This window comes from Leuciscus leuciscus (assembly GCF_965113295.1).
Source record: "Leuciscus leuciscus genome assembly, chromosome: 24".
Lineage (NCBI taxonomy): Eukaryota > Metazoa > Chordata > Actinopteri > Cypriniformes > Leuciscidae > Leuciscus > Leuciscus leuciscus.
In genome coordinates this window covers 14,861,319-14,877,253 of record NC_138723.1, presented here as the reverse complement: position 1 = coordinate 14,877,253, position 15,935 = coordinate 14,861,319, and the positions used below count along the sequence as shown (strand labels likewise).

The 15,935-nt window shown below is 36.9% G+C and overlaps 1 protein-coding gene across 3 annotated transcripts in view; it reads right to left on the bottom strand.

Annotated features, from left to right (window-relative positions):
- Positions 1-15,935, bottom strand: part of kcnip1b (Kv channel interacting protein 1 b) — a 42,791-nt gene that overhangs the window by 5,715 nt on the left and 21,141 nt on the right. The window contains exon 1 of one of the 3 annotated variants that reach the window (XM_082158366.1): positions 13,143-14,719. The exons of 1 other annotated variant lie outside the window; for it this stretch is intronic. In XM_082158366.1, coding sequence (XP_082014492.1) covers positions 13,143-13,200 — 58 coding nt within the window. In that variant the 5' untranslated portion in view covers positions 13,201-14,719. Of the gene's footprint in view, positions 1-7,530; positions 8,131-13,142; positions 14,720-15,935 lie in introns of those variants that run through there. One more of the 3 variants, XM_082158365.1, reaches the window with a different exon arrangement.

Genomic DNA, 15,935 nt, shown 5'->3' with positions numbered 1-15,935 from the left:
ATTGAATGTGCACTTCAGAATTTTGCCAAATCCGGTATTTTTCAAATATTCAGACATACTTCAACTGTTTTTCAGTAGGGAAGTATTTGTTTTCGGACGCAGCAGCTGTTTCCCTTCGCAAAAACAGATGTGCTCAGGGCAAACGAACCCACACACCTCCATTTCAAAGACTTTCTTTTTGGTAAAGAAACTCAGATGACTCATGTGTTTCAAGATACTCACACACACAGACTCGGCCCCCTGCAGGCCCTGCTGCTGTGTCAGCACTGGAGAAGTGATTGTGGGTAGAGAGGCAGATGGGGTGATGGGGGAAATCAGCAGAACGAATGAAAATGGCCATGGGTAGCTTGGGGGAAGACCTCCATCTTTCACAGAACACTGGAGAGCCTTTGAATCTCGTTATTAATGCCCCAGCCCTTTATAAATCCTCTCTCTGGTTTTCGTACACACACACACACACACACACACACACACACACACACACACACACACACACACACACACACACACACACACACACACACACACACACACACACACACACACACACACACACACACACACACACACACACACACACACACACTTACTCTTTAACCTCCAGTGTGCCCTCAAACTCAAACACATAAAGATGTGCATTTATATAACCACAAAGTGTTGGTGCTTACATCATAGGTAAAGGTTTGTTGTATTTGAGATGTTAAATTACTCTCTAAGTTTGTAAAATGGATCGTTAAATGTGCTGAGGGATCAATAAGAAATCTAATCGTAGACTGATTTCCCTGAGGTGTCAGAACATTGTGCAGTTTTCAAAAGCTCAGTTACTAGCGATCTATGTCTCACTTTTGCCTCAACCAATTGTGTGATTCTGGGGCGTGGAATACCTGTAATAAGATAAGAAGGAGCTGCAAATGTAAATGCCGTGTGCTTGAATTCACACAGGATATTGTGCCATTGAGTTGGTCAAAATCTAAAGTTCTCTGTTCCATAAGGCTCCAAACTATTTTGAATTAAAGGTGCAGTATGTATGTCATATTGAAAGCTGGCTAGCGGTTGAAATGGATACTGCAGTTAAAATTCGAAATATTGGAGAGTTGTTTGTTTCCCCTGCCCCCTCCTCAGACTCTATGCTCATGCCGGTTGCCAGATTGAGGACACGCAACAGGAGCGAGCGCAGTAATTGACAATGGAAGGCGAGGAGACTTACATAAGGCTGTCGATGTATCTTTTTAAAGGGGTTCTATAATGCCCTTTTCACAAGATGTAAAATAAGTCTCTGATGTCCCCAGAGTGTGTATGTGAAGTTTTAGCTCAAAATACCCACAGATAATTGTTTACAGCATTTTAAAATTGTCACTTTTTGAGGGTGAGCAAAAACGTGCTGCTGTTTTTGTGTGTACCTTTAAATGCAAATGAGCTGCTGCTCTCCGCAGAGGGCGGAGCCTCAAGAGCTCGTGTGGTGGCATATTTGATTACCTCAGACACAAACTGGACATTTCTAAACCTTTTAGACTTTTATGTTTAAACCTGAGCCAAAGATGGAGAGACTCAAGAAGAAGTGACAACATGTAGAATGCAACAGGACATTTCTGAATGGTTAGTTGATGAATTTATGTAGCTGATGTGGAGTTAACTAACTATCTTCTAGTCACTGATTAGCATATTCTGTCATGATAATCTGATAAATCGCGTTCCTGGGGCAGCCGTTTGTTATAGTCCTTAAAGAGCTATTTCTGTAAAATAAAATATCTCCCTTTGCTTTGAACTTTGTGCGTCGTGACTTTGCAGATGTTGTTTATGCTCAAACAGCAACATTACACACTAACTAAAGTTAAAAAAGTGATATCATAATCAACCACCCCTTTAATATGCTCCTGTTCATAGAGATTTTTAGATGGATGCCTGGCTTTTTAGGTCGAGTAGAATCTGTGATATCTGACCCAGTTCGTTTGCTGGCTTTGCATGGCTGCAATACGCGGTGTTTTCCACCAACTGGCAACCTGTGGTGTCAAAATACTATTATCTACCTAAATATCTGGACACATTTTATGGTATTTTTATTCTTTAGTACAGTAAAAAAATGACATACAGCACCCTTAAACTTTCAATGACAATCTATGACCTAAATTTTCCCCTTTACTCAACGTATGGCCACAGCCCTGTGATTTAGCAGACAGCTCTCAGTCACTCATGAGTTTTATTCATTCTTTACTTCCTGCATACAGCTCTCAACACTGTCCCTTTTTCCTGAACACATAAATGCACCATCCCAGTCACACAAGAAGATAAAGAATAATCCCATTAGCCATTTTTGGACAAATTATGGAAAACAAATGAACTGATGATATCATGTTTATCACAGCAAAAGACCTGCTCAGAGTAGTATGAATTTCCAGGTTGTTACAGGCTGGTTTATGCTGGTTGACTGAGGACCGGGGACATTATCACCCAAAATACAACATACAACTATTCAAAAATATTTTTTTGTGTGTAAAAAAAGTATTACTTTTATTCAGCAATGATGCAGTAAATTGATCAAAAGTGTCAGTAAAAACATTTATAATATTACAAAATATTTCATGCTGCTGTTTTGAACTTTTTATTCCTCAAAGAATCCTGAAAGCTATTATCATGATTACTGCAAAAAATATTAAGCAGCACAACCTATTTCAATATTATTAATGATAAAAAAATGTATAAATCTTGATCATCAAGCAGCATATTAGAATGATTTCGGAAGGATTATGTGACGAGGACTGAAGTAATGCTGAAAATTTAGCTTTGCATCACGGGAATAAATTACATTTAATTACATATAAAAATATAAAACAGTTATTTTAAATTGTAATTATATTACACAATATAACTGTTTTTACTCTTTTTTTGATCAAATAAATGCAGCCTTGGTGAGCAGAATAGAGAAATAATAAAAAAAAATCTTTCTGACCCTAAACTTTTGAACATATATGATATACTGCCGTTGTCAGAGTTTGTCTTCCTTTTTTTCTGTTCTATTCCTTGGAAAGTTCAGTCAGTGTGGACATTTCATTCAGATGTGTCTACACCGCCTATATGATGCTGGTTATGTCTGAGTTAAATTCATCATAGCTAAAAATGCTCTAATGCTTTTCTTCCCAGTTCCATGATTATCTTTGATAAAGAAATCAGTAATCAGTTATGTAAAAGCTAAGAGATGACATCTAAAGCCTTTTAATATTGTGCATGAATTGTATGTAATGTATGATACTATTGTGATGCTTTCTATCATTTTAGGAATTTAACAGTCCCTGGTCATCATTTACTTACACCATTTGAAAAGAGCATGTCAGCATTCTTATAAACATCTTTTTGTGTTCCACAGATAAAAGAAAGCCATAAGGATTTGAAACAACATGAAGGTGAGTTAATGATGACAGAATCATTGTAGTATTATCTTAAAACACAACACACTCTCCACAGTCAAATTCCAATCTTTTCTTTGCACCAGCTATTTTCAGATCCTTCTTGCTCTTAATTTCTTTGCCAGGCTTGTTTGCTTCAGTCTTAATCTCTAACAGATCTCTGACATTTTAAAACAAATTCTGTCTATTTGGAAAGACTGAAGCTATTATAACCAGTTTGACAAGATATGTTTGTGATGGGGAGAATATAAGCTTGAATCTCGACTGAATGTGTCTTGAACAACTCCCAGACATTTTGCTATCTATCTGATAACTGTGATAAGAGTGTAAGTTAATATATCTCACTGGAATGATGTGAAGCTTCTAACTCAACAGAGCAGCCCCTCATTTCTTCTTATTCCTCATTCTTAATTATCACCTCTCTTCTTTTTAACACATGCAAACTGATGTGAGAGTGAGAATGAAAATGGAAGTTGAGAGAAAACCTAAGGTGAAACATAAGAAATATGTAGAAAGGCAGAGAGCATTACGGGCACAATTAAAGGAACACGCCACCCTTTTTTTTAAAATAGGGGTTATTCACCGCCTTCCCTACATTTAGATAGGTGGACAAACGTATTTTTGAATGGCGTTTCACCGCCGCTAGCTTAGCTTAGCATAATGAATGGAATCCTTTGTTGCCGGATAGCATGTCGTGAGTAAAAGTGATAAAAAAATAATAATAAAAAATAATTACTTCTTGTGGCCTGCGTATTCACAACGAAGCACTGCTACTGATATCTTGGGCGCAGAAATAGCGAATTTCAGGTGTTGCGTGATATCTCTGCGTCCCCAGTAGCAGTGCTTCGCCTGTGCTTCACACCAATATAGTCCCAAGTCAATATCTGCCTAGGAAATCGCCTAGTCTTAATCTGCATTGCTATTTGTACTCGTTGTGAATACGCTTTTACAAACGACATGCTATCCGGCAACAAAGGATTCCATTCATTATGCTAAGCTAAGCTAGCGGCGGCGCTGCCAGACTAAGACAATGCATGCACTGAGACAAAAATGCGTTTGCCCACCTATCTAAATGTAGGGGAGACGGTGAATAACCCCTATTTCAAAAAACGGTGGCGTGTTCCTTTAATGCGTATTAAGGCTATGTTCACACTTAGCGTCTTTTTTGACAAGAAAAAGTTGACAACGGCGTTTTTTTAGCAAAAAAAAACGCTGGCAGCGTTCGGTTACAAATAGCAGCCGAGCGCGTCTTTTGTTGCTATAACAAGAGCTGGAACAGTAGCCTAGTGCTGTGTGATGCAAAAAATGTCGAGAAAGAGAAAGTTGGCTCTTGCGTTGGCTTTTGAAGTTACCGGGGAGGAGAATGTCGGTTCACAAAGACGTTTGTGGGTGCACGACAGACAGTTGTTCTTGTTGTTATGGAAACGACAGGTCTCGCTACTCGCTTGTCATTGGTCAGCTGTCAAAAAGGCGCTTGACGTAGGGCGTTCTTTTCAGAAAAGTTGAACTTTTTTCAACTTAAAAAGACGCTCTGAGCTGCAGAAAAAGACGCCGGCGGTGGCGTCTAAAAAAGCGCTCAGGACTTTTTTGAAAAAACGGTTTACTCCATAGGGTTATAATGTAGAACAGACGCTGGCAGTTTGAAAAAAGACGCTAAGTGTGAACATAGCCTAAGAACTTATATTTTATTTTATATTTATATTATTTTATATTCTTTATTTAATTTAATTTAATTGAATGTTTTGTGTGTGTGAGTTTTGTTTTGCAAAACAATAATGGCAATAAATTAATTAGAAATTGAAAATGGAAAAGACGGCTATTACACAAAAGACAGAATGGGTTGAAGATGTGTGTTTTTAGTATGGGAAAACAGAGATCAGTTGAAAGATGGAGAAGGAGAGAGATATTAGCACATGAAAAAGAGCTGGGAGAGCCGAAGTGCACCAGAACACAGCGTGTGTCTGAAACTCTCTCTCTTCATCCATCTATTGCTCTCTCTTCCTCTTTAATGCTTAAAACAGCAACAAAGCCCTTGAAAACAGCGGCATAGGAACACACTAAAATAAACTTTAAAGACACATTCTCCATTCAAGCTGCTATTAGTGCCATTAGAGTGCTTCCTCTAGCACAGAGATGGATGAAAGTTTAAAACAACATCAGCACAAGCCTTCTTGTCTTGTTACGGTGTCTATCTTTTATTGATTTTATAACTGAGATGATCTCTTAAATGAATTATGTTACATGTGAACTCATTAGGAAATAAGTGCAGATTGAAATTGGTTATCTCCAAGCAAATTGTTATGGAAATCAGTTATGACAAAAATTAAAATGAGATGTTGTTACCAGTGCAGAGATCATCGTTTGACATGCAATTAGATATAATGACACACTATAACATATGATTGCCAAATGAAAACCAGAAATTAATTATGATTGCAGAGCGTTGTATTTTATTTTATTTGCTAATTCGGTGTCAAATATGAGCATTTTAATGAGCCAATTATAAAGACAGGATAAATCAAGTTGGCTGACATTCTTCTCAGTACAGGCCAAGTGCAAGGCAACAAATAATTCCAGTTCAGCACTCTGGGGTTATATATAAGACTGTAATTTAGAAGCCAGCCTTTGACGTCAAACTCAACTATCCCTTAAGAGGTAATTAACCAGAGCAAGCCGCCCACATTCTACCGCAAGGGAGCACGCAGTGATCTATAGGGTAAGATGTCAGGGAAAAGTGACAAATAGCAAACAAATAGTTAAACAGCAGGATGAATATTCATGAGCAGCTGCTGTAAAGGCAGTGTAAATCACTTGTTACTGCAGATCTAAACTCCCCTCTTATTAGGACCAGGGTTGAGTCACTCACACCCCTCAGATAGAGACGAGAAGCCAAGCAAAGGCATCTCAGGCCAGTATAAAAGGTCTTGGATAGAGCAAAGGGAAGTAAAGACCATCTGCCAGATGGAAGCAGTTTCATTTAATTTAGCATTAGTCCACTGAGGTTAAGAGATTGTTGAGGAATAATCCCCCCCCCCCCCCCCCCCCCCTAAAAAATAAATAATAATAATAGACAATTCTGTTCATTCAGATCAGATTAAAACCACCAGTCATATACATTTAAATCACATGGGGTTGTACGGAATTTAGAATTGAGAAACTGACTCCCTTTTAGTTCATGAGTGTGAATTTGAAATTAATTAATTACACCCTAAAGGAAATTGAATTAGAGTGACAGGATGTGGAATTTATTGCATTATTATTCAACACAGTCACAGGGTAATGCATTTTAGAGAAATCTGTTCTATTTTAATGATTTTTATGTCATTCTCTCTCCCGTTTAATGGCTTTAAAATTTCAAGGATTTTTAATACTTTCCCCCTAAAATATATATATAAATATATATTTAATGTATTTAAATGTATAAGCACAGAGATTAGTTTTTAATCGATTCCTGTTTATTTGCTGTGCAGTTGACCTCTAATTTAGAGTATAATTTAGTGATTGAATGAATAAATGACTGTTGTATTACTCGAGTTTAACCATGATTAAACTTGTGATCCATGTGAACTGATCAAGAACAGTTGCAGTGCTGTATGTATAATGCTGTCATGTCGATCATAACATTCCATCATCTGCTGTACCAAGCATTAGAAAGCTGTCTCCATGACAACTACACCAGGGCGCATGTGAACAGGAAGAGGGTATGATATGTGAGCAGAGTGTTAAAACAACCGCTCACGTACCAAGATGCCACACACACACACACACACTCTAGCGATGATGTTTATCAGTGAGGGATGAGGTTAAACCATCATTTGTAAACAGCAGACCGTGATATGTTGCTTGTCTACTGCATATCTTCTCCGTTTCAACCAAGCATCCATTCCATCCTCTTTCAGCTCTCTTGAAAGAGAAGGGAAAGATCACGTCTTTTTATAAGTGTTATCCATCACAAATAGGGCACTTCTTTTCTTTGAGCGCTCTTTCAGTCCTTTCAGGGTCTGAGTTAGACATTGATTTACTGCTGTTGTTGATACTTCAAAACTCCTTGTGCTTCAGTCTTTCTGAACAATAATGCACCATTATTTATGTGAGTACAAGTCGGATGATCTGTCATTTGTCAACATACCTCTGGCTCTGGATGGTCTTTGTCTTGTCTGCATAGTCAGTGTGCCCACTACTGCTCCCATGTTGTCACCGCAGAGACACGACGTTCAAACTAATAAGCGTTGAGTCCGCCAGTCTGTCTTTCTTTTGTTGAAGCCCCTGCTCTTGTTTTCCTCTCCACTCTTCTCTTACTTGTCAGTGAATGAAGACAAGCTGGAATTTTCTTGCTAAAAGCATATGGTTGCTTCCTTGATGCCCCTCCCACAAATTTCCCTCCCTCTCACTCCCTTCATTTCTCTTTCTCTGGCTGTTTCTGGTGGGTCCCGTTTGTTATTCGGTGTCAGGAACTGTTGCTCTGCATGATGGGAAGCAGTAGGAAGAGTGTGAGGATGAAATGCTCCTTTCTATTGCACACGCACATACAGCAAGCAGATCTCTTCCTAATGGAATTACAATTTTTTACACTGAATGTGGCAAGATGGATGATGACTTTCGTCTACACACTGCTGCTCTTATACACACATACATTTGTTGTTCTATCTTAGTAGGGATGCTATTGACCTCTGTTGTTTTTATACTGAGCTAATGATGTTTATCCTATCTAAAACTAACAGAAACCATTTTAAAAGGGATAATTCACCCCAAAATGAATTTACTTTCATGGTAATAATAAATAAATAATACCCCCCCCCCCCCCCCCCCCAACAACTTAAAAAAATTATGACACAACTTTTTATTTTGAGTGAAATATCCAAAAATATTATCCCTTTAAAACTTTATTATTATTATTTATGTTTTTTATTTATTATTATTTGATTATTATATTTGTATTATTATTTATTATTACTTATTGGTTAGTTTATCAAGCATTTTACCTTGGAACACTATAAAAAAATAAATAAAAAAATAAAAAAAAACAGCCGCTGTGGTTGCCTGAAATTGACCATAAAAATATAGTGACAATGTTTCACGTATTATGGGATGGCATGTTAAAAGTTATAACTAATTATAAAAATTATAACCGAATACTGCATTTCATCAATGTTAATTTACCAAGCAACAAAAAAATCTGCTTTTTACTTTAATCAAATAATAACCACTAAGTAAATAACATAATATTTTACACAAAACACCCTAATGTAAATTACTGAGAACAAAAATAAGAAACTAAATTGCTTACATATAAAATGTAGTCACGTGTCATGCAGGGAATCTCCTTCACCGTTTTCATCGTAAATTATTGTAATTCATAGTTTTGACAATATTGTACAGTAAAATTACAATTATAACAAATAAAGTTAAAACATTAAAATGTACAACTATTCTAACATGGTTTTACTGTAGCATTTTAAGTCTTGTTTGTACAAACATTTTTTACAGTGCATCACTGGCTGGTCATTGTAAGATATTTCAGATTTAACTGCATTTGTGGAGTCATTTGGTCCCCATAATGTTGGCAAATCCTGATCCACATTCATCAAATGAGCTGTGGTACGACTGGAAGTAGTTTGTTTTATCATCCATTGTTCATTTCCAGCCATTGTGCGACTCAGATAAGAATGATTCATGGATCATTACACATGGATCATCATGGTCATGGATCAAATCACAAAGTAATTTTTAGTGTGTATGCACAAATGTACTTTTTTGTTTGTGTACTGTACATATACCATTTTAATGCATTGTAAAATGACCTATTGTTTGTTTCATGCTTTCCCTCATTAGATCCCTTCTGATTAAAAAGACGGAAGCAGAGATAAAGAAAGACGGAGACTACAGAGGAAAAGAAATTGCCAATAAGGGATGTCTAAGTTTCAAAACAGCAGATCTGTAACCTTATTAATAATACAAAAAAGAACAGACTTCAGACGGACAAACTTTGGGCTGGGAGTGTGGAGAGAAGTTGAAGGTAATGAATAATTACATAATATCAACCTTCACTGCTCCGTATTACGCAAATCCAGCAGGACTGACCTGAAAATCAGGCCAAGATATCCAGAGATATCATCATTCTAGCACATAAACATCTGCACACCATCACCACAACCCTGTCTGCACAAAACACACTCTCTTTCTCTTCATCTCTATCTCATACCACCTGCCTTACACAGGATAAAGACGTTTGTAATGGTATTCTTCTTGCTTTGGCACTCGTCCATGGAAGAGAAACAATAATATCCAGCAAACGACTGGCATGTGTGAAATCTAGCAAGCAGGTGTAAGCCTCTTTTTCTCGCTCAAAAAGTGTCTATGTTGGACTTTCTCTATTCAGACGCCTTATTGAATCTGCTAATGCACTTGGGAGATGGTTACAGATGATTTGCTTACCCTTGGAAACATGCAATGGTGCGAATAACAGCCTGAACCCTTGTATAGCTTCAAAATGAATAAAATACACCCAATATAAACCATGCATTCAAACTAAATTTGTAGTCAATTCAAGCATGTAGCAATTAAAGCTTTAAAGCTTTAAGTACCTGTAACTAATTAAAAGTAACTAGTGACTTTAAGTAAATATTACTTAGGTTGGTTTGTTATATGAAGTGTCTATCACAAAATAGAAAAAAAAAAACTTTATTAATTGATTGATTGATTGATTATTAGAAAATTTCCAAGGTGTAAAATTAGGCGCTGTGTCCAAATACTATATAGTTAGCGGAGAACAGTACTGTACGTGAGCCGAGTATGTCTGAATTCATATAAACAGTATAGACGAAAAGTACCCAAATGACCTTCTACTTCCGTTGAGATTCTGAAGTGCATTCGATGGACGCTTTACAATCCCATGAGGGCACGGGAGAGTATTTGTGAATGGAAGTTAAGTGACGCTACTGCCGTTGGTCACATGACCATGACAACATGGCGGAAATAGTACTTCCAGTTTTCATTCATACTACATATATTCATACAAAATAAAACATACTTTTTTAATGGTTGCTAAATAAGTTTCAAACCAAATGTACCTACTATATAATAATAAGCCTACGATTTTCGATGCAGCAAGGGTGACAGCTATTTAACGCTATACGATACTGGTTTTCCCAGCATGCACCGGGGCGTAAATAATTAATAAGGCTGCATGCTTTCACTGTTTGTCAGCTTTATTTACAGTGTCGTTATTGATTTTGTTTAATAACTTGTTTTGTGGTGTCTGGAATTCATTTTCTAGTTAGCTAAAAATTCAAATGACCTGTTAACTCTTATGCTAGCGGGACGCCTAAGTTTACTTCACTAAATTACAATTAAATCCTAATCTAATCATGACAAACTATATATCGTTAGAAAGGTCTAGGACTCCTAAATAGATATTTTAGCACTGTTTTTTGTTACAAATTATGTAGGAACCGTAAAAGATGAATTTATGACAAGAGTGCACCTCAAAAAATCGACATAACTAGAGTTCTGACGTTTGTCACAAAAAGACGACTTTAATTGAAATAATTGAAACTTTGGTTTTCATGCTAAAAGTTCATAATAAAACTTATAATCTAGTATTTGTCAATAAAAAAATATAAAATAATATTATCCTCTAAAAAGTATAATATATATATTATCCTCTAAAATATAATTGATCTTTTTTATCGCCTTTTTTATTACATCACACATTTTAGTAGTTATCCTAAATTAGGTATCATTTGAAAGCTTATGAACTCAGAATTCATCCTGTGAAAACCGTTTTGAAATTGGACGTTGCGCTACCATAGAAACGGTACTCTAAATTATTTTATCGGGCTCCTCCCCTTTTGGGCGTCATCATGTTTCATAATTTATGATCAAAACCTTTTCTAATCTTGACAAAACACATATTGTGAGAAAGGTCTGAGTCTCAAGGTTCCATATTTTGTGACAGAAGTGATATTTGGACAGAAATTTATTAATTTGTTATGGCAGAATACATACAATTAAATGCAATGGAATGTATGTCACCCGGTGGCTATTATTGGTATAACGCCTAAACAAAATCTCATGGGGACTTCAATTTTTGTGATATCAACTTGGTTAGATATATTGCTAATTGATTTTATAGTAATTGTATAGTAAAAAATATTTTTTTAAACATATATATTTTATATAAAAGAAAACATATTAAGTACAGTATATTTGATTTACTGTAAATTTAAACTTCCATAACTTTTTCATACTTTCATTTTTTGATTTCATGCTTTCACTTCAGCAATAATCTGCTGAGTGTTTTCTTTAAAACAAGACCAAACTTAGGTATATATTCCAAAGCATTCTTGAATTACAACCATTTAAGTTTGAATAGTGCATTTTAATGTCCATTCTCAAAAAGGGGGGTGACAGTTAAGGGGTTAAAGTAAAGTCCACCAAGTACAACTATTCCTAAGTGAGTTAAACCTATGGGTTTAACACAAACACAAATACAAACATAGGATTTTAAAACATAGTGCAGTCGCAGTGCTTTATAGGCCATTCCTACAAACTACAAAACTAGAGAAACACGATTTAAAGTTGAAACTGAAATCTCCTAGTGATCATCCTCACAGTTTTTATCCCCAATGCATGAACCTGAAGCAGCGGCGTTCAGAAATCCAGCAGAAGTAGTCAGTCCGTCAGGGCTGAGTGCCAAAGCTGAGCTGACACACAGTTTTTCTCTAGTTATAAACTCACAGACAGCTCCTGGAACTCCTGGGGATTTTACTGAAGACTTCAAACAAGTTTTCTGTCTTTCTGCCCAGAACTCGTAATCCTCTCGGCTCCTTAATCTTTCTTCAGGTCTCCGATGTGTGTATACGTGTGTGTGTTTGTGTATATATGAAGTGTGGCTCTCTATTGCTCTTATGAGTGAGTATAAACACATGCTCACACATGTGAGTGCAGTGTTGTTGATTTGTTGATTTGCTTCGGTATTGTTTTAGCATATCCTGTAGTGCATTAAGGCTGTGGCGAATCAGAAATGGTAATTTTGCATACAGTGTAGGTTAATTAGCCTTCAAGGCATAAATAATCACTAACAATCCGCCTTCTCTTTTTCCTCTTTTTGTGCATTTTCTTATCACATACTTGCAGCCTGATCACTCCGGTTTTCCGCCTCCTCCATCCTCCATGGAATAAATGGCCATGTAATACTTTCATAACTCATAATGCCTTGTATGGAGCCCATGCCAGCATATGCCAACACATTCAATTCATCCTTCGCACATGCAGACTTCTCATTGACGTTATTGAAACTAAAATTTGGCTAATTAAAATTGCTATTTGCTTGCCCTTTGAGATATCAATTCTGGAATTTGTGGAAGTGAATAAAAAATTATTCAGTCTCTTTATGAACCATTTCCCCCTTTTAACACGGCCCCAAGAGGAGTTTTTATGATTTAGCCAACTTCAAGGGCATTCTGTTGCAATTTTGTTCTCCAAAAATTATCTGGGTTAGAAACACACATGCAGACATTCAAGTCACACACTAAGTAGAACAAGATTGATAAGTGTAATAAAAAAAAAGAAAGAAAAGGCATACACTCAAAGAAATCTATTAAAAATCATAAAAATGACACTGAATCTAATATCGTCTAATTCTCAAATTTTTCTCATCTATCTATCCTTCGATCTCACAAACCAATAACTCATTAGTGAACGTATTTCTATCTGGTTAATGTGTAAATTGGATCCTACCTGTCCTGTAGGTGACCTGTTTGGTGTGCATAGAGAAGGTCCCCAACACCATACCCATCTTCAACAGAGTTCTTCACTTTCCTCACTTTGATCTTGGTTTGAAAAAATCACTATTCCCAGTTTTTGTATTTTATCTCCTGATTTTTCAACCCTCTCTCGCTCTCAGGGTTGTTGGTTACTTAGCTCTCGCTGTCTCTGACTTTCCTCTGCGTTCTGTCTGTCTATCATGTGGAAGGATGCTCATCATTTCCTGAGCTTTTATTGGGGGCTGAGAGAGAGAGAGGGAGAGGGAGACGGAGAGGGTGAGAGATGGTGAGTGGTTCATAAACTAGTGGTGAATGAGGGAGTGATAAAACTGAGTAGTTAATAGGTCCTTTCAGCAGTGAGCAAGAACACTCGTGGGTGCAGATATCTTTTATATCAGATATCTTTGTCCAGCAGGTATGAAAAGATGATTGTCTTCAGTCAGAGATTTTGTGAAGTGTGTAATATCTGTAGCACCAAACATCAAACAAAATTGTAAAAATAAGTACTGTTTTCCAAACAGGTTTCCTGAACATTCCTTGTCTTCTATTGGTCGGTCAAACAGATTGCCCCGCCTCAAATTCACACCATTGGTTAAGCCAGTGCTGATGTTGTCGGGGTGGTCAGGATGCTCAAACAAAGAGCTTGTTTTGATAAATTGATAGTGCCACAGTGTTCGTGCTTTTTGGTGAAATCAGCCTACAAATAGCTTATTTATGTGGGGTGCACATAACTCTTTTGGTCTGGTTCTCAAGGGAGCATTTTACACGGCACACTTATCCTACAAGCTGTCGTCATCACTTTCCTCCCGACTGCTCTCCTCATTATCTTCTGTCTTCTAACAATATTTGTTCACAGTAAAATTTAAACATAGGTTCATCTTTGTCAAAGCTGTATTTTAACATTAATGACACAACATCAGGAATATTAAGCTACTGTCACTTTAAGAACGAATGCACCGACCGAATATACTGATACACACCCAGTTTCTTTCTCAACTGTTCACTTACAACATAACCGAGAGAATACTTGCTAAGATGGGTATTTTGACATCATTTTGTGTGTATGTGTCCGTTCAAGCTCAAGTAAACGTGAAAGAGGAACTAATTTTATTGTTCGAGCGCTGTCTGAAACACGTCTCTCTCTCTCTCTCTCTCTCTCTCTCTCTCTCTTTCTCTCTCTCTGCGTGTGAAATCGAGTCCCGATTTCTGCCTCTTCTTCCACGTTCAAAATCATTGAGTAAAGTGGCAAGACAAAACACGTCCAATCATGCCATTGTCACTTTCTGAGGGTGAGCAAAAACACGCCGTTTTTGTGTGTGTCCCTTTAAATGCAGAGGAGCTGCTGCGGTTTATGTAAATTATTGGGTTAGTGATTTCACTAACCCGTGAAGAAGCTCATTGTAGTCCCTTCCACCCTACCCTACCAAATATTTCCTTTTGCTTTGCACTTTGAGTGTTGTAATTTTGCAGATATTGTTTATGCTCAAACAGCAACATTACACACTAACTAAAGTTAAAGGGGTGGTATAATGCCCTTTTCACAAGATGTAAAATAAGTCTCTGATGTCCCCAGAGTGTGAAGTTTTAGCTCAAAATACCCCACAGATATTTTTATATATAGCATGTTAAAATTGTCACTTTTTGAGGGTGAGCAAAAACGCACCGTTTTGTGGCTGTTCCTTTAAATGCAAATGAGCTGCTGCTCCCGGCACAGGGGGCGGAGCTTCAAGAGCTTGTGTCCTTTTACCTCACACACACATGCACTGAAAATTTCAGAACCTTTTTTGCCTTTTATGTTCAAACCGGAGTCAGAAAGATGGAGAGACTCAAGAAGAAGTGACGACATGTAGACGACATTTCTGAATGGTTAGTTGATGAATTTATGTAGCTGATGTGTAGTTATCTTCTAGTCATTGATTAGCATATTCTGTCTTGATAATCTATAAATCGTGTTCAGGGGGCGGGGTTATGTAAATTCTAGGGTTGGTGATGTCACTAACCCGGGAGGAATGTTGTATAGTCTCTACCAGCCGTTTGTTGTAGTCCTTAAAAAACGATTTCATTAAAAGATAAAAAAAAAAAAAAAAACATTTATCAATGTTATGTGCTGCTTAATTTTTTTTTTTTTTTTGGAAACCATGATTCTTTCAAAAAACAAAGAACTTACTAACCCCAAATCTTTGAACACTAGATTTGTTTGTTAAATAAAATATTGAATATTATTTATTATGGCATTGTTTGATATATCTGTCTACATATTTTGATTTTGATTAAATATGCAGTCCTTTTCCATTTCTATAGTGGATTTTGGAAATGTACATTTGATTTGAACCATTGGATTTCTCACTTTATCAGTGGTCAGAGTATCACAGTGTGAGGATTAAAATAATCACTTTAACCGAAGCTCTCTCACTCGCTCTCTAGAACATGCTGGACTCTTATCTATCTGGGCCACTTAAACATTAACATCTTTCAGTTCAGCACTCCATATTGACTCTTTCACACACAGAGGGAAACGACTAGAGATTCAATTACACCCCGCAATTAAAATACAAGCATTCTGGCTCTTAAAAAGAGAGATTTAAGAGCATCAAATCCTTTAACTGGAAAAACCACTGGGTAAACACAAAGCAGGACTAAAGCATGTCCTCGGGAGGGAGAACGAATACAGAAAAAAGGCTTAGATGAGGTTAGAAAGAACAGGGTTGATGTGAGGATGACGAGGAATTGTGAGGACGAGGCTTTGCGCCCTTCATCTTTGCACAAA